This window comes from Nicotiana sylvestris, chromosome 1, assembly GCF_000393655.2.
Source record: "Nicotiana sylvestris chromosome 1, ASM39365v2, whole genome shotgun sequence".
Taxonomy (NCBI): Eukaryota; Viridiplantae; Streptophyta; class Magnoliopsida; order Solanales; family Solanaceae; genus Nicotiana; species Nicotiana sylvestris.
In genome coordinates this window covers 63951565-63979550 of record NC_091057.1, presented here as the reverse complement: position 1 = coordinate 63979550, position 27986 = coordinate 63951565, and the positions used below count along the sequence as shown (strand labels likewise).

Genomic DNA, 27986 nt, shown 5'->3' with positions numbered 1-27986 from the left:
AATTGAAGAAGATAAGTTTTGTCGAAAGTCGACAAGTTTGATGTTACACCCTGTGCATTCTAAGGTAACGTATCATGAATATGAGACTTGTTAATCATGATTGAATGAGTTTAAAGTCATAATATAACTATATATGATGTTTGGACATAAAATATAATATTTTGGAAAAATTGGATTTAACTTAAGGAAAAATCGAGTTAAGATTTGCCTTGTAACGAGCCGTTTTGAGAAATTAAATTTGTAAGATTTATAATGTCATTTTGGGACATATATCATACCAAAATGAAGGTCTTGGAACCTAGTTTCCAACGGTCTAAATCATTTATCCATACAACATCGAGGTAGAGAATTATGGATTTTTAAAATAAGGGTCACTAAGTCACGTTGCCGCACTTCGGAGAAACTTGCAGGTTTATAGGCCAAGTTACGACGCAGTTTTCTTCCAATATATTGAGAGTTACACGGAGATATTTACATGGAATTAAATCCCTATGTGTCTAGTTTCCAACGCTATAAATCATTTGTCAATACGATATCGGAGTAGAGAGATACAAGTATCTGAAGTGGCACTGCTCAAGCTGCCAAGCAGGCAGCTTATCCACTTGCTTGGAGAATTGAGGTGGTGGGCTTATAAGTTGTCTTTATCCATTATATTTCGTCAATATCCAGAGATCAATTACTGTAAAACACTCTCAAACTCTCCAAGAACTTGTCCAAGGTTCCAAGAACTAAACTCAAGAGAAATCAACACAAATCCTCATCAAAGGTGTTAAAGACTATAAGAGAATACTTCTATGATGTTGTGGTGTGATTAGGGGCTATTGTGAGCTAAGTTGGGATAGATTTCGAGTTGTAGATAATGTCCAAAGTATGTATAACATCTTCTTGATTGTGCCTAAGGTTAATCTTGTGTTGGTTGTGTTGTTTGAGTGAAAAACCATAAGATACACTTGAAGGAACATGGGATACGGTTGTCTTTTTGGTTGAACTGTTTTGTGGTTAAAAATATGATTTGTGGTGGCTTAAAATTGTGAGAAATAATTTGATAATGTTGTGGCTGCTGTTGTTAAGATTTCTTAGGTGATAATTAAGTTGATTGAAGAAGAAAAGATGAAAAACAAGTGATTGACGATAAAAATTAAGGTGCTAGACGTATGTGGTTGTTTTGGAAGGCATTTTGTAGAGGTTTTAAACTAGAAATAATATGGTACATATAAGTATGATGTTCTGAAGGTTGTAAACTAATTTATAGAATAAGAGTTGGATTTAGTTTATATCTTGTTATGAGTAAAAAACGAGCTTGGCGCTCAATATGCTTGTTAAGATAATCGGAGAAACTCATATTGGATTATATTATTGTTGTTGCTAGTGTTGGTTATATTTGTTGTCGTTGGGCTATTGATGACCCTTAGTGGTCTTTGGGATGTATTAAAATAGGGGAGTTGTTGCCCGATTTTTCTTAAGTCATGCGACTAGCCAAATATGATAGTACGACATTATATGTTAACGACAATATCATTTCACTTGTTGTAGATGCAAGAAGTTGTGTTGAGCTTGGTTGAGTAATAAGGAAGAGATCATACAGGTATGTTAAGGCTAAGACCTTGCATGATCTCGTAATTACACAAGTTTGATAACGAGGCATAAAGAGAAATTCATATTCCTGAATTTATGTACATTTTTCTAGTCTCATAAGTTATAGTATTCTCCCTTATCATATTCAATTGAGTATTGTCTTCTTCCAGTCAAGAGAGCATAGAGCCTATATATACAATATTACAGTTTTTTCATTACCATCGAACTATAATCGATGGGCAGACCCCTATTGGGCAACCTTTGATCAGATGGTAAGTTATATGCCGAGCCTACTGTGGCCGAGCGCCTATGAGCGAGCCCGGCATGGCCAAGATACAGAGCCTAGTATGGTCGAGCGCCTATGAGCGAGCCTACTATGGCAGAGCAATTATATATATACCGAGCCTTATAGGGCCGGACAGCTATTTTACTTACTATATTGAGAGAGTTGAGTCAGTATCAGCATGTAAACATATCTTCAAATTATTTTTGATTCTTAGTTACTTTCAGTTATTATATTATCAGCTCAGTTTCAGTTTTCAGTTATTCTGTTGCCTTACATACTCGGTACATTATTTCATACTGACGTCCCTTTTGCTGGGGGACGCTGCATTTCATGCATGCAGGTCCTGATAGACAGCTGGATAGATCTTTCTAGTATACAGAGTCAAACATCAGCTTGGTTGGTACGCTCTACTTTCTCGGAGTTACCGGGTCTATACCTTGGAGACTATTTTTTATATATATACAGGTTTGATGGGTAGGTCGAGGCCCTGTCCCGATCATGATACAGTTTCGTTATCTCTAGAGGCTTGTAAATGAGTCCTGTATATTTTGTTCTATCAGTAGACGTTCATGGCGGCCTCATCAGCCTGCACAATTATATATATATATATATATATATATATATATATATATATATATATATATATATATATATATATATATATATATATATATATATATAAAAGCTTTAGGGTATGTTTACCCCTCAGATGAGAGAGATGATATTTTAAGATGATTCAGAGTATGGCCTCATCGGCCTAAGTTAAGGGTACCCCTCCAGAGTTCACAGTTACAGAGTGGTACGCTCGGGTCGAGTATGGCATCGGGTACTCGCGGCCCATTGATTTGGGTCGTTACAAGATATTTCAATGTCATTTTTTTAAAGATAGAGTTGAAGCATTTTTGAATTTCTTTTTGAAGTTTTTCAAAGAAATTCTCAACCAAAGACCATTAAAGAAAAGTTTCACTTTTGTAAATATTGAAAAACCCTACAGTAGTTTTTTAGATTAAAAAGTTCTAATTTTTTCAACCGAAAATTGGGGGAAAAAATCCACTAAAACTTTTTCACCACTTTTTGAAACAAAAAGCCACCTAATTATTCTAGGGAATATATCATACAAAGAGGAAGAAACCAAATTAAAAAAGGCAACTTGGTAACCATTTTCTGGGCTCTACTACGCTCAAAATTTAAAAATAAATAAATAAATAAAAAGAAGAGAAGCTTTAGTTCTATAATCTATATGAAGAAACCAATAGAATATTCGTATACCGTAGTAGTTAGCATTTGCAAAATCTTGGTCAAGGACTTCTCTGCAAAATAAGAAAAGAAGAAAAATCACGGAGATTTTTCTCTTTGTGAAAGTTCACAGGAGACAAAAGAGAAAATTGGTGGATACAATTGAATTTGGATAATGTGGCTCAGTCCACAAATAGAATACACCCATGTAAGCATACTCTTTAGGCAGGCCTTTAACTGGTTCCTCGCCTTCTCATCAACATAAAATCGAAGACATTTACTTTACACCACAAACTACAAATATATACAGCTTGTTGCACTTTGTTTTTCTTCTCAGTTGGCATAGAAAAATGGCGGTTGCCGCCGACAGCCGTTTCGCCTTATCAGCGGCAGGCCAACTTCATAACACAACTGTAGCATTGACAGGGAGAAACTTAAGGGTAGTGAAGTTCTGCAATGGAGAGTTGATGGGAAAGAAGCTCAAGTTTACAAAATTTCAGTTAAGGAGCAATGTGGTGAAGCCTAATATCTGCATGTCACTTACAGCTGATGTTGCAGGTGAGGCTAAGGTGAGTGGTTCTACATTTTCTCACATGGCTCAAACTTGCCATGTATTTCTTTGCTTTCTTTACAATTGAATTGAATGAGCATGGGGCTACTTAATAAAGAGATGGGCCACTTCTCAACATAAAATGTGATCTCACAACCAAATTAGATCAAATGATACGTCATGAATTAATTTCATAAGTTCCGTCAATGAAGTTGACATAATCATGAGATAGGCTAAATGAGCATAAATTGCACTAATTTGAGCTGAAGACATCATGCTAAAACAACTTAAACCAATCACCCGATATGCAATTGAACTCATGAGCAGACGTAGAGATGTGATCGCACTACCCTCAACTTTAAATACAACATTTATGACAGTTTAAACCAATCAGCATTATCTGGTAGTGTGTGTTAGCATTTAACAAAAAAGAACTTAAAATCTTGAATTCATCTCTGACAGTGCTAACTTTTGAAAAATGCCTAGTTTGACCAAGTGTGGAATGTGGACAGTTAAAGGATCTTGAACCGGAGAAGGCCGATACAAGGACTGTAGTAGCAATCATTCTAGGAGGGGGAGCTGGCACTCGTCTTTTCCCCCTCACCAAGCGCCGTGCTAAGCCTGCTGTAAGTTTTCTTCAGATTATCGAAGAAAATATTACCCGCACCTCACCATTGAGTCACTATTAATTCGTCTCAGGTTCCAATTGGAGGAGCATACAGGCTAATTGATGTACCAATGAGCAACTGCATCAACAGTGGCATCAACAAAGTTTACATTCTCACCCAATTCAACTCTGCCTCGCTTAACAGGCATATTGCTCGGGCTTACAACTTTGGCAATGGTGTCACATTCGGAGATGGCTATGTCGAGGTAAACACCAATGTTTATTTTCCTGTATAGTTCAGGTTTTGATGATATTGGCAACATCATGGCTGATAAGTTGTAACATAGGTCTTAGCAGCAACTCAAACACCAGGTGAAGCAGGTAAAAGATGGTTCCAAGGTACTGCAGATGCTGTTAGGCAATTCCACTGGCTTTTTGAGGTACTCACTCTCCTTTGTATCTGATCTCCTGGTCACATTGCATTGCAATTTCCTTAGATTCATTTAGAAAAGACCCGATACCAAGTAAGAGCGCACTAGCTGGTCGGTGTGAATAATAAAGTCTTAAGTCAGTCTTTCTTGAACGCCACATCCTAGAATAGCAACATCCTTCTTATTACAGCACAAACCACAAAAAAGGAATTGCCTATAGAGAGGAAGTAGGCTTTAGACAAAAAGTGCCTCTTGTGCCCCTAGTAGGGAAAGAAGCTGAGAGAGAGAGAGAGCAGCTCTCCCTTAAAGTCCTTTATAGATTTCTAGTTAGGAATAGAGCTGTGGCTTAGATCCCCTGATCGAGTAATGGGCTTTGTTTTTCTCTCGTTCACGTTGATAGCCCCAGTTTATCCCAATAGTGAAAATAACTCCAGATTCCTGCACTGCAACATTTTTGTCTTCCTGATATTCATATATTAGTTCGTATCAATATGCCCTTCCTCTCAGGTTTCTTTTTATCTTCCTCCCATGTTTTTCTTCAATATGTAACAATTGATCTGAAGAGGCATTGAAATGCATATATTCATATGTTGTATCAGGATATTTCAATAGTATATGACCACAACTCAACCTTTAGACTGAACAAGGTCCAGCAGTAACTTGCACAATGAAAAAAATGACATATGCAAGATCAAGTTAACTGAGCTGTGTCAGTTTACTTCCAGGAAAACTTAATCACATGCGAAAAATACAGAACTTAACAGCATGTAAATACAAGCAATATGTTCTCCACGCTCAGCTATGACCATCACCACAATTATCTCATCATATGGCTTAATAGTAGACATCAGTTAATGAAATTCACATTGATTTTCATAACTGAAGGATCAAAGAAGCAAGGACATAGAAGATGTGCTCATTCTCTCTGGAGATCACTTGTATAGAATGGACTACATGGACTTTGTTCAGGTAAGGCTATAGACTAATATATACCTTGCTTGATATCATTTTCTCGGAAAGATTGTCTATTACTCAAAAGTGAAAAAATCCATCTCCACTTCTTGACAGAGTCATAGGAAAAGTGGTGCAGACATTACCATATCAAGCTTGCCAATAGACGACAGGTAGTTTAAGAGGGATAATCAAAATCCTAGATAGGCTATTCTTCCTCTCAGCAATGGCATGCTATGTCAAGTATTGCTTTGATAATCACTACAAAACATAATTTCTTCTACTGAATCACTTGTATGTTTTCATGATAGACGTGCTTCAGATTTTGGCTTGATGAAAATTGATGACACAGGACGGGTCCTGTCCTTCAGCGAAAAGCCAAAAGGAGATGACTTGAAGGCGATGGTAATTCTTGAAAATTTGACAGTCTCAGAGCTTAACCTACTTCAAAAATTTTAAGTTGCTGCAATCAATTGACAACAAGTACTTCAGGCAGTAGACACATCTGTTCTGGGATTATCCCCGGAAGAGGCTAAAAAGAAACCTTACATTGCTTCAATGGGAGTTTACGTCTTCAAGAAGGAGATTCTCCTAAATCTCTTAAGGTATGTAACGAGCTTCTTCTTCTATAGTACCTTATTTTAGAAGGTGTCATGGTCAACATGCAAATGATAGAAATTTTGGAGAAAGCGGGCCAGAAAAAACAAGAAATCATAGTCATCCAGATAATAGGGGCAGCTACGTTCAAAAGAAGCAAATTGTGGTGGCTATTATAAAACAAGTAACATGCTGAAGATATCAGGTAAAAGAAGATCATTAACTGCTTACTCTTTGTCTTCTTTTAGATGGCGTTTTCCGACAGCAAATGACTTTGGTTCAGAGATTATTCCTGCCTCTGCCAAAGAATTCTGTGTCAAGGTTTGTACCACTTCATTTCTGTTTGGCATTTACACAAGACCTTGATCTGTTTGTTCAAAAAATTTACTACGACATCCAATCTTCTTGTTTCCATCATAAGGCAAGATATTCAATGTTGTTTCAATTCACTATTCTGGCTATGATCTCCTAAACAGCTTAACTTCAACCTCTATGGTGACTAAAGCATTCTTCACCTGATTTTGCAGGCTTACTTATTCAATGATTACTGGGAAGATATTGGTACAATCAGATCCTTTTTTGAAGCAAACCTTGCACTCACTGAACACGTAAGAATCAGAGAACTATATGTTTTTAGCCTTTAAATGGTCTTGTTTCTTCAAACAATCTGAGTAAGATAAAAGCTGGCTATTGGACACCTGTATCAATCTCATTTGACAATCTTAAACATGATTGTTTACAGTAAATAATATGGCCAACTAATTTTTCTTTTTCATTTCAGCCACCAAGTTTTAGTTTCTATGATGCAACAAAGCCTATTTACACATCAAGGAGAAACTTACCGCCGTCAGCGATTGATAACAGCAAGGTTTAGACAAGGACATAGTACTTCAATCTTAAGCAGAATTATCTTTAAATATTCTTCCACTAACCAAGTCTAAATGTTGTCAGATTGTTGATTCAATTGTATCACATGGTAGTTTCTTGACCAATTGCTTCGTGGAGCACAGTGTTGTCGGAATCCGATCCCGTATAGGCTCCAATGTTCACTTGAAGGTTAGTCTAGTAAAACTGCACACTAAATGAAATTTCAGCACTATGCTTTTGAAAAACAAAACTAAAATTGGTTTTCCAACTAGACTCAACAAACAAAACTCCATGTAGATTCAACAAAAAAATGTTTCATATTGAAACAAGAAGTAGCACATATATACCCATGCAAACACGTTTAGCAATCATGTGGGTTATTTGGAAAGAAAGAAATAGAGGGCATTTGAAGGGGCGGAACAAGATATTGTAAAATTGCAAAATAGTCTTTTGTTTCTTGTTTCTTTTTGGTGTACTCATGAGGTCCCGATTTGTATAGAGGACTGGGGCTATCTTGTTGAGAACCATATTTTGGTATAGGTTCTCTTCTTTTTGGTATACGGCTTGTATACGAGGTTTCCCATAAAATTATTTACCTTTTCAAAAAAAAAAAAATTACTTCTCTGCTTACTTGATTTTGTAATTTCTGCTAATTCCTCATACACTTGGTTGGTGTGAAATCCGTACAGGACACAGTGATGCTTGGTGCTGACTACTATGAAACTGATGCTGAGATTGCCTCACACCTAGCTGAAGGAAAAGTGCCTATTGGAATAGGAGAAAATACAAGAATAAAGTAAAACACTAAGATGTTTCTCCTTCTGTGTCATTCAGCTAGAAATTGGATGTGACTGATCTTAATTTCAATTCTGACGTTGTTATTTCAACTAATATGCAGAGAATGCATCATTGATAAGAATGCAAGAATTGGAAAGAACGTAGTTATTGCCAACTCAGAGGTACGATCCTCCCGTACTCCTACCAACAGCAAAGGGATTAAATTTTATTTCAATTTTATCCTGTTCTTACTGGGACTCACTTATTTTCCTCTACTACATCAATTTGCAGGGCGTACAAGAAGCAGACAGATCCTCAGAAGGTTTTTACATTCGATCAGGCATAACAGTCATATTGAAGAACTCAACAATTTCAGATGGATTAGTGATATGAATTGCAGCAATGATTTGTCTTCTTTTCTTTCATGTAGTGTTGACACAGAAAGTTGTGAAATTAAAATATGAGCAGAAGTAAAAGTCTCACATTCTCAACTTGTCCACTTTCAGCGAGTAAAGTTTGAACTACAGGCTGATGCTAAAAATAAAAGTTGTTTATCCCATTCATGAATTTCGATCAAACAATAATATGCTTGATATAAAGTAAATGTTTTCAAAAAACCGGCCTGCGATGACACTAACAAAACACTATAGAGTGTTGACAGTAATATTTTACATTAGTCGAGAACAAGCTTCTTCTAGTCAGAACCAAAGAAGGATAAAAAGTTTAGACTTACAGGTAAGGCCAGTTAAATGCATCAAAAAACCTGCACAGTGTTTCACTAGATCGCATCATTATTCAAATATTTCTTCTGTTTTCTCACCTGTTTACTGGATCCTTACCAACATTGCTCTGAAATTTTAGGTGGTAGTTAACAATTTGGGTAAAAGATAAAGGAACTTAGTGTAACATTTTTGAAAGAGCACTCGAAGATAACCATTCAATTATAACATTTTACCAATTGACCTTGCAAATGTCTTGCTTAAATTAATAAAATTACGCAGCTGTTTAGAAGTTATGAAAACCAAAGGGACTAATGTACTTTCTAATTGATGGTATCAGCTGTTAATTTATCTTGTCCTTCATTTTTAAATAAGCAAGACAGAGTCAAATGTGATTTTTGAGGCTAAGATTATGGAGAAGAACTCACAATACAGTTAAACGAATAGCTGTTCACAACAAAACATTAATTCGTTCTCGAATCTCTGTAACACAAACCGCTCTTCCACTGTTATAATGCTGGTAACAAAACATTTTTTATCTGAAAATGGTTTCCTACCAGTCCTGCCAGCTCGATGAAGGTAATTTACCGCATCTTTTGGGATATCAAAATTGTATATATGTGTTGTCTCTGGTAGATCAACTCCTCTAGCTGCTATATCTGTTGCCACCAATAGATAACCTCCTCCTCCTCGAAGCTCCTGTATCTCAGCAACATATAAACCATGTACTAAAATATGAATTACATTATATACAGAAAGACGAAGATTAAAGTTCCATTTCCTAGAGTCTAATAAATTGACCAAATATAAATAACATATCAGCACAACTTACAGATAAGGATGCCGCTCGTTTATTGAAATTCATATCTTCCTCTAGAAGAGAGACATTGGAAAAGCCTCCAGAAGATGACATTAAAAAATCTACCAAAAGAGTTATCGGTGGTGCATTTCCTGCCTTTTTTGACTTCTCAGACTGCTCAAAAGTTAAACAATATTGTTCAAAGTATACAACTATTTAATAAGTTAAACTAAAATATCAAAAATTGCACAGATAAGTAATAGTCATTTTTTTATCTATGACCATAGTTCCTTTCCAATTCAAAACAGTAACTCCATTCAATTAGACATGTGATGCACCGACAGCTGATTTTTCAACAATACATGCAGTTGAAAGGAAACTCTGTGTGTGTGTGTGTATATATATATGCATTCCCATAATGAAATTTAGAAGTTCTGTGTAGTTCCCCAAATAAAACACCCATTTAGAAAGACAAGTAAAAGGAAGCATAAAAACAGTCTTCTTGAAAGTCCAAAAGTAACCCAGCAAAGTGAAAACCTTTTCCAGCTTCTGGTGCAGAGGGATGAGAATACTCATACTGCTATTCTCTACAAGATCATTCCGGATAATAATCTGGAAACTCATCCAACCTCTAATTCCACAGTAATTCTTGTGTGTGCTTTCATAGACTATGAATAAAGAGGGGTCTCAATACTTGAAAGTGATCAACATCACAATTGAATATTGATCACACTATTCAAGGAATTATGGTTCCCTGTCATTCTAACTAGTAACTACACACAAAGACAATCTACTATATCGAGACTCAACAGGGTTAAAGACACTAACTTGCTCGCTGACAAAAATTATGGCAGATTCAGGTGAATCCACCTGCAGTAAGGAGAGCAACACTTGATTCTTTTCCCTTTTGGTGCATACCTGCACGTGAAAAGTCGGAAACAATTACATAGAAATAGAAATAAACAAGGGACAGAGTAAGTAAGATCCAGCAACGTGAAAGAGAATCATCTAATTTCTGACGATCAAGTTTTTAGCATGCATGTTCCTCTGGTCCCACACAACGTAATAAAAGATTGCTGGTTTAATTTTTTTTTTTTTTTTGTGTATGTGTGAAGGGGGGGGGGGGTCATCTGATAATTTTAGGATACCGTAAACCTGTGAAAGTGACAATATACAATCTACGTAAATGGAATTTGTAAGAGAGGTAATTTGCAAGGAAAAAAAAGGTTAAAGAGAGCTGTATAAATTTATGTTAGTCTCACCACAAATCTATGATGGAGGCACGAGGGCATCGGCTCTACTGAATTCACATGGACATGAACTACGTCAGCCTATCATTATAATTTAGATAAGTACATCTTTTATGTGATTATCATCAGGTAATTACAAGTCATAATAAGAAATCAAAATGAATACTTGTGCCAGCTCACTTTGGTCCATTTTTGCTGTACACAGTCATACAAGAATCTCCTGTGCTGGGGAATTGAAGCACTAGCAAATATAGTTTGACGGTTCTTGCTGGATGAGTAGGACGTCAATAGCCTTTTAAGAGAGCTGATCTCTTTTGAAGAGTTGAACATGAAATCAACCTAAAATTATGTAATAATGAACATTCTTTCTATTTTGCGAATTGAATTGAAGTTGAGCAAAATAATTGCAAAATACAAGTAGAAGATTCAACTGTTAGAGACTTAAGTATGATTAAATTAGATAGCTTGTTCATGATACAGAAGCATTTTAGAAATATTGTTCCCGGGCACTTTTTCAGAGAAGAGTTTATTCTGACAGGCGACAGCTCTTATCAAAAGAAGCAGAAAAGAAAAAGTTATAATTGCGCTGACAGCATGGTTTTAAATTGCTCGGCAGCATCATGCTGATATCATTGAGCTCACTCTTCATTGGATCCCATTCTAGTAAAGTTTCAACACAGACAGAGAAATATATATGATAGAAAATGCATCTTGATTACCTCATCGACAACAAGTACTTGGCAGGAATCTAGCTTTAAAATATGTTTCTCAAGCATTTGACACAAACTCCCCATAGTTGCAACCACAATAGTGGGTGGCTCAGCCTGTAACAGCACAAGCATCTCAGAATCAACACCAACACGTAAAAAAATATGCTGAAGCTTCCTCTTAATTTCTTGGAAAAAAGAGCAGTAGTAAACAAAAACAGAGGTACTGGGAGAGAGGCAACAGAAGTTAGAACAAGTTCACAGAACATCCTGAAAAAGAAAATTGCAAAGGTGCAACAAATTGAGTTAAAGATCCACAACAGTATCTTTAGAAAGATGACGTACACTACTGCAATACCACCTGTACCAAGAAATCTATAGACTGAGTCCAACCCAGTGTTTTGTGTATGTTTGTGAATCTCGGTGTGTGCGTGCCCGTGTGAGAGAGTGAGCGAGAGAGAGAGAGATTATGGATAGTTAATACATAGTTATTTATTGCTTACAAGGTGGTTTCCATTGTGCTTGATTCAGTTGTAGACAAGATTTGTTCATATGCGGTTCTGGACTTATCTTTCATTTTCAAGCAGTAGGGACATTTGAAAATTACACGTTTCATGATGAACCACAGTGAAGAGTGTAAACTTCAAGATGCAAGACAGAACAACAACAATAAGCACCAAAAATAAGGAAATTTGGACAAAATGAAATAAAGATTTCAAGGTTTACTAAGAGGGAACCAGAGGAAGGAGACAAAATATTTTTTTTTTTTTTTGGGAATGGTAACAGAGAACAAAACACAAAATCCTAATTAAGAGTTCTGACATCAACATATTCAAGTGAAGGCTGGGGCAAGTAGATGAATGTCAAGATGATTTTGACTCTAGGGATATATGAGTAATACAAGTTGAGAGCACTAGTTTAAGCTTTCCTCATTCAGTGATTGAAATCTACAAGGAACAATAATTTCTATGGTACCTTTAACCAACTCTTGTGTCTGTTTAACATCCCCCCATCTAGAAGAGCCATAACAGTGCATGATTTCGGTCCTGATTTAAGTTCTGAAGGCTTTGCAGCGAGTGTCCGAGCAACCTTCGTAACCTAGCTAAAGCAGAGTTAACTTTCAATGCATCCCTAGAGTTCCTTCTTTCTGCAAACATATGCTACAAGTAGAATGCAAAAAGGAATAACTCCACAAAATCTTACTTGCATGCCAAGCTCCCTAGTAGGCACCACAATCAATGCTTGTACTGCTGACCTTTGACTGTCAATGACTGACAGCATTTGTAGCAGGTATGCCAAAGTTTTTCCAGAACCTGTCTAGTGGGATAAATAAAAAGCAAACGACTTCCAGAATTTCATTAACAGCATACGAAGCCAGTTGGAAAATGGGACAAGAGGAAAAAAGGCAAAAATGATTAAAATGGGTAAGCAAATGGGTCATTTATTGCTAAGATCTTGTAAATGAGTTTTCGTCGCCTTTACATTTCATCTTTCCAATTTCAACATTTTGTTTTAGAAGTAACAACTTGTACATTTTCCTACTAGAAAAATTAGACCTTTCAAATGCCCTTTTAACAGTATTTTTCCCCTGAAAAACAATGATATGATGGATATCTTTAAATGATGAAATGGCAAGAAAAATTAAGAAACCTTTCAGCCCTCTCCGTCGCAAGTAAGGAGTCGGGCACAAAGAAACAAAAAGAACAAAAAAAAAAAAGGAAATATGCTCAAATGATAGAAGTTTGTGACATCCACCCCCTAGGATCTGTAAGAATATTGTCAACTTACATGGTAGTATGGTACTAGAATCATCCAATCTATACATTCATATAATCCTGATCTTAGCGGAGATGATGTGGCACCTCTCTTAGACTAGGATTCTTATTTATCTTTTACCTCTTTTTTTCATTTTGATCAACTCCACTTTTTTTCTTTCCTTAATTATATTCATTCTTCCCATTTTTTCAAAAACACTTAATACATCATAATAATTCAATGGATGTAGTTTCCTACAACTTGAGGATTCTTTATTTCAAAGCCAGTGGTGGAAAAACTTTGGCAATTAGGCAGATGGAAAGTTAGTAATTCTTCCCAATGACTGGTACAAAGTGACCTATGTACAATTTCTCAGTCTGAATATTTGCCGGCATCTATATCTATGGATGCTTAAACTCTCCTGTCAGAGATGCAAGTGCATTCTGGAGAGATCTACACATATAACATCTAATGCTACAAGAAACAAAGAGATTTCTTTGAGATCTCCTGCATCATCTTGAATGAGGAGTCCTTAACCCCAGTCCCAAGCATTGATATCTCCGCTTTTGTGGTGGTTTTGCTGGAGGCATTGTCAGTCAAGCACCCATAAGCAGTGGCAATGGTAAAGGAGAAGATGAATTTAAGCTGTTTGAGAAAATAAACGTCATTTGGCAATCGATAACGCAGACGAGCTAAGGGAACGGATAGAAGTGCACTGTGAGAGAATTATTCATTTGATGCAGCAGTGACATTGGCAGATCTAGCTAGAGCATGTGTGGAGGATGAGCCGTCATTAAGAGCAAATGCTGAAGAACTTGTGGAAAAGTTACCTATTCTAATCCATAACAAAACTTCAGATGTATGCTTAACAAAGTGGATAACCAGAGGAGGGAGATTCAACCCTTAAATCTTGCTAAGACTCGAGCTAACTTGCTCTTCACCTTCCCGTCCTACATTGAATCCTCACATTCTCTTTTTATATACGGAATGAAAGTGTATGTTTCTGTTTTTCTGTATATCCTTTTTGTCTGCGTATAATTAGACTATAGCAATTACTAATGATTATTGTTAGACCGAAACATCCTCTCTTAAGCATACAAATCGAGTTGAGAGTACCCGAATTTGGTTGGACAAGACAAAAAGGTTTAATATCATGAACTTAATTGAAGTTATAAATTTGTCAGTTTAGATTATTTTGTGAGAAAAAGAAATTTTTAGTTTTTGCGGAAAAATCTACTTTTTAATATTTGGGTATTAAAAGAAGATCTTTTCGCAGATTTAATGAAATCTTTCACGACTGTGCGATGCACGGGTAATACACTAGTGATATATAAAAGATGATGTATGTATTGTTATAGTTCAACAAATCAAGAATAATGTTCTCCCTACCTAGAGTAGCTCACCATTCACTAAATAAGAGCTGCTACAAGCTTACAAACAATAGAATGGCTTCAAAGAACATTGAAGTTAGAAAAATGAAACAGCACTCCTTACAGAAACCATAGTTGTGAATGTTTCAGGAGCAATGCATAAAACACATCTTAAACAAAAAGTCCTTCTCACACAAAAATATCAAGAATCACGCAATCCAGCTTCAACAAGTACAACACTGAAAGCAATGTCCCATAAGTATACCTGAGCATGAAGCACACAATCACGTCCCGAATAGAGGAAAGGCAATGCCAGTAGCTGCACTTCTGTAGGTATCACATATCCAACCTCTTCCACCCTGCAATTTGTGCTCCATATATCATTTCTCCTTAGATCCAACTCTTTAAATAATTCAAGTAATTCTCACTTTCTTTTTTTCCCAAAGACAATCTGAAATTACAGTGCACGGGTTGAATTAATGATAAAAAATTATTATTTCAATCATTTTCTAGTAGACTTTCCGCTGCCTTTATTACAAAACCCAAACTTCAATCACTCTATATTCAGAAAGTTCAACCAGAATAAACTAATGGACGGAGATAGTTAATAAATATTGTCTAAAGCTTTACAATTTGAAGATTACCTAAGAATTACTTCACAAGCTCAAAATATTAATAATTTCTTAAATCAAAATTTTGGTTCTTATGAAGTACCAATTATTGTAATATCCACAGCGTCAATTAAAAACTACTCCTACTTTTAATTCAATGTAAAAAAAAATCACACTTTTTACATGCGCAACTTCGATATAAAAGCTCTGTAAGTATCAATTGAATCAATATTTGGAGAAAATTCTGTAACAAGCACTAGTCCTTCTAGAAAAATCCGGAATATCAAGCAATGTAATTCAACAAAGCGATGAGAAAAGAGTTGAGTGTTAAGGAACGGCAGCTAACCGGCGAATCACGTGCTCGGGCACGTGACCATGACAGAGTTCCCGGAGCGTTGCCGTTGATGAATCCTTCGTTTCAGTTCTAGCTTCGATGTCGGAGGTGCTGAAGGAAGCTATCAATGGCTTTTGACGGAAGAGAAATTTCGGAGTCCGATAGGTATAGTTAGGTTTGAAATGGTGGGAGGTACGGTTCAACGATGAAGTCCATAAAAGAGTATGCAGCTGAGTTGCAGAGAAACACGCCATGGGAAGTAGGAACTGGACGCTCGAGAAGAACGCAGAAGTAAATTTGATGAAGATGATGAAACAACAACAACAACGGGCCCGAGGGGCGTAGAGGCCGTTTCGAGGAGACCGTCCGCTCGGGAAAGCAAGGATACATGATATATTAGTACAATCAATACAATCATACTAAAATAATAGGAAATAGGCGGAAGGTAGAATAATAACGAGCATTAGTAGATAACTAGTAGCGTCTAAGACTAATTCTTAACTGGCTAGTCTCACTCTAGTGCGCCGTAAAAATATTCACAACTTTCCCCTAATTTATAACTTTAATGTTCGACCTCCATAATTTCCTGTCAAGGGCCATGTCCTCAGTAATCCTAAGTCGCGTTATGTCCTGCCCGATCACCTCTCCCCAATACTTCTTAGGTCGCCCTCTACCTCTCCTCGTGCCTACCGCAACCAGTCGCTCACACCTCCTCACCGGTGCATCAGTGCTCCTCCTTTTAATGTGCCCGAACCATCTGAGTCTTGCTTCCCGCATCTTGTCCTCCATGGGGCCACGCCCACCTTCTCTCGAATATCTTCATTCATAATCTTATCCATCCTTGTATGCCCGCACATCCACCTCAACATCCTCATCTCTGCTACTTTCATCTTCTGGATGTGTGAGTTCTTAACCGGCCAACACTCAGTCTCATACAACATGGCAGGCCTAAAACCACTACTCTATAAAACTTACTTTTTAGTAATGGTGGCACTTTCTTGTCACACAAAACTCCCGACGCTAACCTCCACTTCATCCACCTCACCCCTATACTGTGTGTGACATCCTCGTCGATCTCCTCGATCCCCTGAATAACCGACCCAAAGTACTTGAAACTACCCCTCTTGGGAATGACTTGAAAGTCAAGCCTCACATCCACTCCCGCTTCCATCGGCTCGACCCCAAATTTGCACTCGAGGTATGAAGATGATGAAACACAATACGAAAAACAGTACGATGTCGTTATGAAAATGGTGGAATACAAATATCTTTTCTCTTTAAAAATGGCATATATGCTATGAAAATATTATGTTATGGACGTCCATTTAATACTCCATTATAGATAATCTTTCTTTTTCTTTTTTTATTTATAGACCGTGGTATCTACATACGACAAGGTTCCCAGAAAAGTTCTCTATAGATGCTTGGAGGCAAAAAGTGTGTTGTTTGCCTAAATTTGGGCAATTAAGGACATGTATGGGGGGCTATGACTCGGGTTAGGACAATAAGAGGCGACTATGAGCATTTTCCAGTTATTTTGGCGTTACACCAAGGCTCCGCGCTCAGCCTGTTCTTATTTTCCCTGGTGATGGACGCGTTAACACATCAAATTCAAGGGGATGTGTCGTGGTGTATGTTATTCGCCGATGACATAATTCTTATTGATGAGTCGCGAACCAGTGTTAACGAGAGGTTGGAGGTCTGGAGACATGCTCTTGAGTCTAAGGGTTTCAAGTTGAGCAGGACGAAGATGGAATACCTGGAGCGGAAGTTCAGCGCTGAGCCAAGGGAAGTTGACGTGGAAGTGAGGCTTGAATCACAGGTCATCCCATGTAGCTGTAATTTCAAGTACCTTGGGTCGGTTATCAAAGGGGAAGGGGAGATCGATGAAGATGTCACACATCGTATTTGGGTAGGGTGGATGAAGTGGAGGTTAGCATCTAGAGTCCTGTGTGATAAGAGAGTGTCACTGATACTTAAAGGTAAGTTTTACAAAGCGGTGGTTAGACCGGCCATGATGTTCGGGGCTGAGTGTTGGTTTGTTAAGAACTCACATACCCAGAAGATGAAAGTAACAGAAATGAGGATGTTGAGGTGGATGTGCGGGCACACTAGGATGGATAAGATTAGGAATGAAGATATTCGGGAGAAGGTGGGTGTGGCTCCCATTGATGACAAGATGCGGGAAGCGAGGCTTAGATGGTTCGGACACGTACAAAGGAGAAGCCCAGATGTTCCGGTAAGGAGGTGTGAGCGCCTGGTTTTGGAGGGCATGAGAAGAGGTAGAGGACGGCCTAAGAAGTATTGGGAGAGGTGATCAGGTAGGACATGGAGAGGGTTTAGATTTTCGAGGACATGGCCCTTGATAGGAAGCTGTGGAGGTAGAGTATTAGGGTTGTAGGTTAGGAGATAGTTGAGTCTTTCCTTACTTCGTCCCTTTGTGAGGCTAGTCTGGTAGGGTTTCTGTCGAAGTCAGCTAGTGACAATGTTGTGTCTTACTACTATTTCATTTTTCCATAGCGTCGGGTCTATGTACTGTCTATCGTTTTTCCTTTGCATCTACTTTCTCATTTTCATGATGTTATTTTTCCTATATTTTCTATTGGTGGTACTAATATTGTCTCTTTTCGTCTTCTTGAGCCGAAAGTCTTTCGGAAACAGCCTCCCTACTTATTCGGGGTAGGAATAAGGTCTGCGTACACACTATCCTCTCTAGATCCTACTAGTGGGATTCTACTGGGTCGTTGTTGTTGTTGTTGTATAGACTGTGGTATCTGCAACTTAGATAGATAGGAAGAAATCAATTACACATTTTAATATTTGGAAACAATTCAACTTTAAACTTTTTATTTTACCCACTTTATTCTTAATGAAAAGCTTTTATAGCCACGCAAATGTCATAACCCTACAAATCTTTTACCCCTTAAACTTTTAAGATCACATATTTCAAAAGTTTTCTTTTTTTTCTTAAACTTTGTGTCAAGTCAAATTATCTCATCTAAATTGAAATAGAGGGAGTATAATTTTTTGCCTCTGCTAGGATTTGAACCTGAGACCTCATGGTTCTCACCCACTTTATTGACCACTAGGCCATACCCTTGGGTGATTATAGATAATCTTCCTAAAGAAGCTTATCCATTTAATACTCAATTATAGATAATTTTCCTAAAGAAGATTATCCATTTAGAATTCCGTTAAAGTTTATCTATAAGAAGCTGGCAAGCTGCAAGTAGTTGAAGCAGACTGGTTGCAAGCAACTCAATGAAATGACTTGCAACAGCTTCTTATTAAACAGGAAGGTTGCGAGCAGCTCATGCAAACAGTTTATAAGCAGCTCAAGAAAAGTCTCGCAGTTGCTTCCTAGAAAGCTTGTACATGCTTTCTTTCTTCTATAAATAGAGGAGGTTTAGTTCATTATGTACATTAGTTTGAAATTGAATAATATATCAATCTCTCTTTATACTTGTATTTGGTTTATTTACTTTACAATCTTTATTTTATAACACGTTATAAGCACGAGACTCTGCCATTTCGAACAAATACTTTGAAAGTATCAAAGGTACAAGCTTTCTTTTTCTAAACAATGACAAATCTTTATTGTAGCCCTGAATATATCAAGCAAAAGCAACATGTCTTGGGTGATTGATGTTGGAATTTATCTTGATTCGATGGCTTTGGCAAACACCATTAAAGATAAAAATCGGGCATCAAACCAAGATCGTGCCAAAGCAATAATATTCCTATGCCATCACCTTGATGAAGGCTTGGAATGAAATATCTCACTGTTAAAGTTTCACTTATACTGTGGAATAATATGAAAGATAGATATGAATACCTGAAGATGGTCGTTTTTTCACAAGCACGTTATGATTGGACTCATTTAAGTTTAAAAGATTTTAAGTCTATTAGTGAGTATAATTTTGCTATGTTTAAAAAATTTCTCAATTGAGATTATGTGATAATAATATCACTGATCATGATATACTGAAGAAAACTTTCACCATTTTTCATGCTCGACTATGCTCATGCAGCAATATCGAAAGATGGGATTCAAAAAATGTTTGGAACTTATCTCATATCTTATTATGGTCGAGTTACATAATGCACTATTAATGAAAAATCATAAAAACCGCCCTATTATTCTTGTCCATTTCTTGAAGTGACTAAGATAAACTTCCACCAAGCTAAGCATAGAAAGGGTCGTGGCTCCAATCGTGGTCATGGTCGTGGTCAAGCAAAAACTCTAATCATAATAATTATAACGCACCAAAGAACCCTCCTCGCCACTAGCAATGTCCAAAAGTATGAAGCGGTGCAAACGATAAATACAGAAAGTGCATGCTATAGATGTGGAGGAAAAGGGCATTGGTCACGTACATGTGGTACGCCAAAGCACCTGGTTGAGCTTTATCAAACCTCCCTAAAGAAGACAGACAAAATGCGGAAGCAAATTTTATTTGTGAAGATAATGTTGACTTCATGCATTTGGATGTAGCTGATTTCTTTGCACTTCCAGAAGGAGAAATAAATCATGTGATCAGTGATGGATCTGTAGAAACTTGAATAATTTAATTTTGATTCTCTGTATTAGCTAGTATGATCATGATAATATAATTTCTATACGTAAATAAAAGTCATGCTTTGATAATAATATTTACTATAATATTTATTTTGTTTATATCATTTCATTTTCAAGAATATGGACATTCCTTAAAATATGTTTGGATCAAAAACTAATCATGAAGATATTTGTGTGATTGATAGTAGAACAACCCATGTTATAATCAAATATCATAAATACTTTCTTATTTGCATAGAGAAAAGAAAAATATTTTTACAATTTTTGGTGATAAGTTTAATTGAAGGCTCCAAAAGAGCCACTATATTTCTGCCTAAGGGAACAAAACTTATTTATAGACAATGCATTGTTCTCTTCTAAGTCTCGAAAAAACTTGTTGAGTTTTAAAGATATACGCCGTAATGAATATCATGTTGAGACAATAGATGAAATGAATGTGGAATATCTTTGTATTACAAAGAATGTCTCTGGCCAGAAGTATGCTATAAAAATTACCATCTTTATCTTCTGGCTTATACTATACTAAAGATTAGTATAGTTGAAGCACACTCTATCGTAAACCATAAGTTTAGTGATTCAAATACTTTTGTGCTCTAGAAAGGTGGCTTGAACCATCCTGGATCAATAATGATAAGGCCAATTATTGAAAATTCAAAGGGGCATTTATTAAAGAATCTGAAGATTCTTACAAATGATAAATTTTCTTGTGATGCTTGTTATCAAGGCAAAATGATTACTAGACCATTATAAATGAAGGTTGGCATTGAATCCTCAGCTTTTTTATAATATATACATGGGAATATATGTGGAACTATTCACCCACCCAGTAGGTTATTTAGATATTTTATGGTCATAATAGATGCACCTTCAAGAAGGTATCATGTGTGCCTACTATCATCTCGCAAACTGGCGTTTGCAAAGCTATTAGTACAAATAATTCGACTAAGGTCATAATTTCCAGATTATCCTATAAAGGCTATTCACCTTGATAATGCTGGAGAATTCTCGTCTCAAGCTTTTGATGATTATTGTCTATCAGTTGGGATAAAATTTGAACATTATGGAGCTCATGTTCATACTCAAAATGGCCTTGCAAAGTCATTTATTAAACGCTTACAATTGATACCAAAACCAACACTTATGAAACATAAAGTTGCCCACTACTGTTTGGGGTCATGCTATCTTGCATGCAACTTCACTTGTTTGTCTTAGACCGACGCATTATAATAAATATTATTCGTCACAATTAGTTTTTGGTCATGAACCAAATACTGCTCATCTACGAATTTTTGAATGTGTCGTATATGTGCCATTATCACCACCATAGTGTAGTAAAATTGACCGCCAGAGAAGGTTAGGAATATACTTTGGACTTAAATCTCTATTATTCACTATCTTGAACTATTGACAGAAAATTTATTTACTGCTCGATTTGCAGATTATCGAGTTAATACAATTTTTTCATAATTAGAGAAAGAGAAAACAAAAATCAAAAGAGAAATTATGTGGAAGTTTCATCATTGTCTCATTTTGATCCAATTACCCATATATGTAATCAGGAGGTCCAAAAGATCATCCATTTCCAGAATAAAACAAATCAAATTCCAGACATTTACTGATTTGAAAAGAATAACTAAGTCACATATTCATGTGAGTTGGGTTTAGAACGTCGTGAGACAGTTCGATTCTCGTTGAGAGATCTATTAGTGATTGGCCACCCTTCCTGGCAAAGAAAGAAATGCAGGTTCAGGCGATTGATAAAAAAAAGTAATTCATCATCATTCAATTAGGATCAATCTAAACCAAACAATCATATTATGTATATGATTCAACATGCCAACTATTAAATGAGTTGTACAAGACAGCCAATTAGAAATGTCATGAAATTCCCCGCTCATCGGGGGTGCCTTCGGCGTCCAGAATGTGCATATCTGAATTGATGTCCCAACAGGACAATCTTCTAGTGTAGTAGCTAATGAATCTTATGCACACCTGAAGCGTGGTAGACTATTAGGTTCCAAGGATAGAAATCCAAAGAAAAGGAAAAAGGTAAATGAACATTATGTCATAATAAAAGGATCTCTTAATGATATTCAAGATCTGATTAATCCTGATATTTTTGAAGATATTAGTAAACCCGAGACTCAAGTGAATGAGGAATTATTAATGAGTTCCATTGATGATAGGATAAATTTAAATTGATCGAAGATAGTTGTGGATAATATTTTTGCATATAATGTTGCACTTAATATTATACAAGATAGTGAGGATCTTGAGCCTCAATTTGTCAAAGAATGTCGACACATATGTGATTGGTCAAAATGACAATAGGCAATTCAATCAAAATTGAATTCACTTGCCAAACGTGAAGTAATTGGACATGTAGTCCAAACACCTAATGATTTTAAACCAACTGGATATAAATGTGTCTTTGTGTGCGAAAGAAAAATGAGATAAATGAAATTATAAGGTACAAGCCACGTCTTGTGCACAAGGATTCTCACAAAGACCTGGTATCGACTATGAAAAAATATATTTACCAGTTATGGATGGAATAACATTTCAATATCTCATAGTTGTACATGGATGCCTTGAAATACATATGATAGATGTAGTTATTGCTTACTTTTATGGTTCACTTGATAATAAAATTTATATGAAGATTCTGAAGGATGTAAAACACCTGAAGCATATAGTTCAAAGTCTCGAGAAATGTACTCGATTATATTACAAAGATCTTTATGTGGTTTAAACAATCAAAGTGCATGTGGTATAATTTACTCACTGAATATTTGATTGAAAGTTATATAAATGATGTCATTTGTTCATGTTTTTTTATAAAGAAAACAACATAAAAGTTTGTTATACTTGCTGTTTATGTTGATGACATAAATCTCATCAGAACTCCAGAAAAGCTCCAAAAGGTATTTGAATATCTCAAGAAAGAATTTGAGATGAAAGATCTTGGAAAGATAAAACTTTATCCATTGAGTAGACGGGATCTTTATCCATCAACCTGCCTATACAGAAAAGATCTTAAAATGTGTTTATATAGATAAAACGTACCCATTGAGTACCCCGATGATTGTTCGATCACTTGAAATGAATACGAATTTGTTCCAACCTCCAGAAGAGAATGAGGAATTTCTTGATCCTAAAATACGCTATCTCAGTGCAATTGCTGCACTTATGTATCTTATTAATGTTATAAGGCTTGACATAGCATTTTCTGTTAATTTACTAGCAACATATAACTCTTCTCCTACACGGAGACATTGGAACGGAATTAAGCATATATTGCGATATTTAAAGGAAACTCTTTATATGGATTTGTTTTATGCTAACAAAGGTAGTGCAGATCTTGTTGGTTATACAGATGTATGTTATTTATCTGACTCACAGAAAGCTCGATCTCAAACATGTTATCTGTTTATACACGGAGGTACTCAATATCATGGCGATCTACAAAATAGTCTATTGCTACAACTTCCTCAAATCATGCTGAGATAATAGCTATTCATGAAGAAAGTAGAGAATGTATATGGTTAAGATCAGTGATACATTTCATTATAGGGAGATGCGATATGAAATGTAATACCAAAATACCTACAGTTTTATATGAAAATAATGTTGCATGCATTGCCCAACTAAAGGGATGATTCATAAAAGGAGATAAAACAAAATACATTTCACTAAAGTTATTCTTCATGCATGATCTCCAGAAGAATGATAATATTGATGTGCAGCAAATCCATTCAAATGACAATCCGGCAGATTTATTCACTAAATCTTTATCAACTTCAATTTTTGAGTAGATGGTATACAAGATTGGAATGCAAAGACTCAAATATTTGAAATAAGGTTTTCATCAGGGGAGTAAAATACATGTTATACTCTTTTTTCTTACTAAATTTTTTTCTACAAAATTTTTCTTGTAAGGTTTTTAATGAGGCAGCTAGCAATGCGTATTACTAAATATGTGTACTCTTTTTCTTTCACTAAAATTTTTTTCACGGGATTTTTCTTAGTAAGGTTTTAACAAGAAACTTAATAATGAATATCCAAGGGGGAGTGCTATGATAATATTATATTGTGAATGTCTATTTAATACTCTATTATAGATAATCTTCCTGAAGCTGATTATCCATTTAATACTTTGTTATAGATAATTTTCTTGAAGAAGATTATCCGTTTAGTACTCCGTTGAAGTTTATCTATAAAAAACTGGCAGGTTGCAAACAAGTGATGCAGATAGGTTACAAGCAACTTAATAAAATGACTTCCAGCAGTTTCTTATTAAATAGGCAGGTTGCGAGTAGCTCGTGCAAACAACTTACAAGCAGCTCAAGAAAAATCTCGCAGATGCTTCCTTTCTTCTATAAATAGAGAAGTTTTAGTTCATTATGTACATCAATTTGAAGTTAAATAATATATCAGTCTCTTTTTATACTTGTCTTTGGTGTAGATAACAATATAAGAGTTCTACGAAGTACTATTAAACACGCTAAAAAATGTTTCCTCTATTTTGCCGAATATATAAAGAAGAAAACTCAATTAAGAGTTAAGGGAAAATGTCAAAATTTGACCTAGTACCATTCGAAACTATTCAATTTTATCTTTTGTTATACTTTAAATCCATTTATACTTTTATATTAGCAAATTTTTGTATTTGTCTTTATCATTAAGGGATATTTATAGTGAAATGGGTGAACGCCACATATAAAAATACTTTGAGAATATTGGTTTAAATTTACTCTTCTGCTTTTCACTACAATTTAAAATTACTCTTAGATTGGAACTTCATCTGCGTTGAAGGAAAAAATAGGATTTTATTTATAAGACAAGCATTTCTATCAATTAAAGAAGATCATAACTGTCACGCCCCAAACTCGAAGAGCACGACCGGCGCTCAACCGAGTGAACTTGGTTAAGCAAGCTTGTTGAATACTTTCTATCCAAACTCATCCATGATTTAAAGAGAATACATAACATTGTTAATTAACCAATAAGGAGATCATGTAGACAATACCAAATTTATTACCATTAGTTACTTCCTTTAATAAGTCTCAAAATACATAAACTTTCATGGTTCGAAGTGGAACAAGTGATTCAATCACAACACAACTTGTTTGACATTCCCATCACCCATATACAACCTACACTATGTCTACGGAGCCTCTAAAAGATACAAAAGATATTATGATAGTGCCAATAACAAGGTTCCGACTATACCTCAAAACGTGATAATATAATGAACAAAAGAAACATGACACCGGAATGAAGTGGGGCTCACCAAGTCTGCTGGGAGGAGGGTGTACCACTATCGCTGATCAACGCCATCTACTATGGAACTACCTGTATCCATTAAAGATATAGCGTCCCCGACAAAAGGGACATTAGTACCGTTGAATAGTACTAGTATATATGACTAAATACCCTCTCAAAAGAACGAACAGTAATGCAAGTAACGACAATCATAATATCAATTAAAGCCTAAAACAATTACCAAATATCAACTTAGGGATAAAATAAGTTTTCAATCAAATTCCCATGTTTTAGTTGGGAAATCTTTAGTACCGATATATCACCATTCACTATTTCGATTACAATTTCCAACACGGTCACCATCATGTGTGCGACATAGCATCCGATCACGACCCAATCGGTTAGGCCAACTTATGTGATACATCAACCACATTCACAATTTCAATTACTATTTCCAATACAGTCACCACCATGTGTGTGGCATGGCATCCGATCACGACCCGATCGACCATGCCGTCTTATGTGAGAGATCATCCTTTTCTATCAATCATTCCATTTCATACTTCTTGCACATCTCTTCATTTTATTGACACTAATGGTCACAATTGTAGTATTTCTCTTAGCACGTTGGCCGTGTTTCATATTTTACATTTCGTATTTCGTGCTTTGTATTTTATATTTCGTATTTCATGCAAACCTTTTCACTTTTAATTATCATCATAGACTTTTTAACGACAAGGCATTTCTATTCAAGACATTTAAGCACACATATGAGCAAATAAGAGTCATAAGCGTATTAAGATTTCTTACACAATGGTCATTAACTTTCAATTGAAACACAACTTGAAGTCATGGCATTTAGATATGAAAAACATACTTTGAACACATTCTCAAATAGTAATACAACATAATAAGAGCATTTGAATACATATTGAACACATACGTATTTTGACACAAAGCTTATCTGGAATAATAAATTCATAACGAGTAACTCGAGACTTACAAGGACATTGTGGGTTCAATTCTAAGAGAAGAGTTTAGCCAACATACCTCACTTGAGCTTTCTTAAACTCTAAAGTATTCCGGAAATCTTACCAACTTCAATCTATTTTATAAATATAACAAATTGAACTAAAAATTAGGAAGATGATTATGGTTCTAGCTCATTTGGGTATTTTATCAAACACTAGGTGCGCATTAAGGTTTCAAGGTCTTTTTATGGAGGATTCCGTCATCCCACAACCTATTCCTTACCATTTTAGCTTAACAGTCTTCCTACACCCTTGATAACACATGCATGCAATATAAACAACTCCCATACCCAAGAATTTTCGTACTAATTACCCATTTCTAGTTAAATTTCGAAATTAAGGGCTAGGGTGTAGAATCTTACCTTTTGGTTGAAGACCTTGTGAGTTACTCTAGAGGAATCTTCAAGGTTTGGGCAAAGATTGATGACAATAGCTTAGAATTCCTCTTATCACTCTAGACCACCTTCATCTCTCTCAAAAATGTGAGTTTTATCCTTCTAAAATGACCCCTAATAGTGTTTTATGAGAAAGGGGTCGAGTTATAAAAACACAAAACCGAAGCTTCGGAACGGAATCTACGATCACATATTCGACTGCATAATGCTTCTGCGGTCCACGAAATGGGCCGCAAAAATTAGCCTCCGGAACTGGGCATCACTGACTAGGTGTGCGGGTATTCTGTGGTCGCAAAATTGGCCGCATAATCTCCTCCCAGAATTCCTCACACTGATTTTGTGATGCAATCTGTGGCCCGTAAAGTAATTCTGCGGCCGCATAATGGTCCACAGTTTTTGCTCAAGTTTCTGCTTCAATCTGCAGCCATTCTACGGCCTGAAGAGTGATTCTGTGGCCGCATAGTGGGCCATAGAAATGTCTTTTTCTACCAACATTTTCCTTTACCTCGGTGCCACAGAACCTCGGGTTTTAGGTAAAATTTTACGGGGCCTTACAATAACAAAATAAGTAGTTGCTGACTATTCACAACCTAACTATGACTACACCCTCATTTAACAAGCAATCTGGTAACATTATATCGAAGAAAACCAAAATGAAACTAAGGAAAGGAAGTCAAATACAAGAAGAGCTCTTTTCCACTTTGGGATTCTGTCTCCCCATGTAGGTCTTATTTGCTTGAAGTGTATCACTTTGAAACCTTATTATGTTCCTTTCTCTCCATATCACATAAGTGTATGAGGAAAAATATGATATGACACGTGGTCACCTAAAGGAAGGACACATGGAACCTAAGACATAGATGGTCACCGAATGCATCTATTTCGCTTGTCACTGGGAGGGAATGTTAATAAAGATGTATTAAATGTTTTGCGTCCGATAGCATTTAATAGAGAATATTCTGCAGTATTAGGAATGGCATCCCGTTATAAGGAATTTGGCATTTATTTCCACCATTACACCTTCATCAATGACCCTCATAATTGACATTAAAGGAGGGCACTATCATAGGACCTCATTCCCAAGATATAGCTATAAATAGAGAGTAATTATCATTGTAAAGGACACGAATTTTCTGACAAACTTATACTACATTCTATACAAAGCTTTATATCATTTACTTTCTTGCTTTTTGATCTCATTATTGTTGTGACCAGAAGTCTTGCTCCCGGAATCGCCATTTCTGCTATTTTATCTATATTTTGTGGCTAAGTATTGCATTATTCTTCAATTGTT

At 36.0% G+C, this 27986-nt stretch overlaps 2 protein-coding genes across 7 annotated transcripts; one reads left to right on the top strand and one right to left on the bottom strand.

Moving 5' to 3' along the window:
- The first annotated feature begins 3311 nt into the window (after positions 1-3311).
- On the top strand, positions 3312-8368 carry LOC104212497 (glucose-1-phosphate adenylyltransferase large subunit 3, chloroplastic/amyloplastic). The gene is made up of 15 exons (XM_009761780.2): positions 3312-3666; positions 4160-4273; positions 4347-4520; positions 4602-4694; positions 5571-5654; positions 5754-5809; positions 5948-6041; positions 6129-6241; positions 6482-6554; positions 6761-6841; positions 7015-7101; positions 7185-7289; positions 7790-7896; positions 7999-8059; positions 8169-8368. Exons 1-15 carry the CDS (start codon positions 3448-3450, stop codon positions 8268-8270), a joined length of 1563 nt encoding a protein of 520 aa, XP_009760082.1. The 5' UTR covers positions 3312-3447; the 3' UTR covers positions 8271-8368.
- LOC104212494 (DEAD-box ATP-dependent RNA helicase 58, chloroplastic) lies at positions 4557-15822 on the bottom strand. 6 transcript variants are annotated; one of them, XR_011402518.1, is made up of 13 exons: positions 15435-15822; positions 14743-14836; positions 12556-12669; positions 12328-12450; positions 11365-11469; positions 10826-10984; positions 10658-10726; positions 10224-10313; positions 9429-9569; positions 9185-9295; positions 7166-7311; positions 6458-6531; positions 4557-5242 (listed from the first exon to the last, which is right to left on the bottom strand). XR_011402518.1 is itself a non-coding variant. In XM_009761777.2 (10 exons), exons 1-10 carry the CDS (start codon positions 15674-15676, stop codon positions 9032-9034), a joined length of 1401 nt encoding a protein of 466 aa, XP_009760079.1. In that variant the 5' UTR covers positions 15677-15822; the 3' UTR covers positions 8933-9031. The 6 variants fall into 6 exon arrangements, 3 of the variants coding, with proteins under 3 accessions (XP_009760079.1, XP_009760081.1, XP_009760080.1); XR_011402520.1 differs by having other exon boundaries at positions 4557-4722; positions 6465-6531; XR_011402519.1 differs by lacking the exon at positions 4557-5242 and adding an exon at positions 5377-6271 and having other exon boundaries at positions 6465-6531.
- Positions 15823-27986: the final 12164 nt, after the last annotated feature.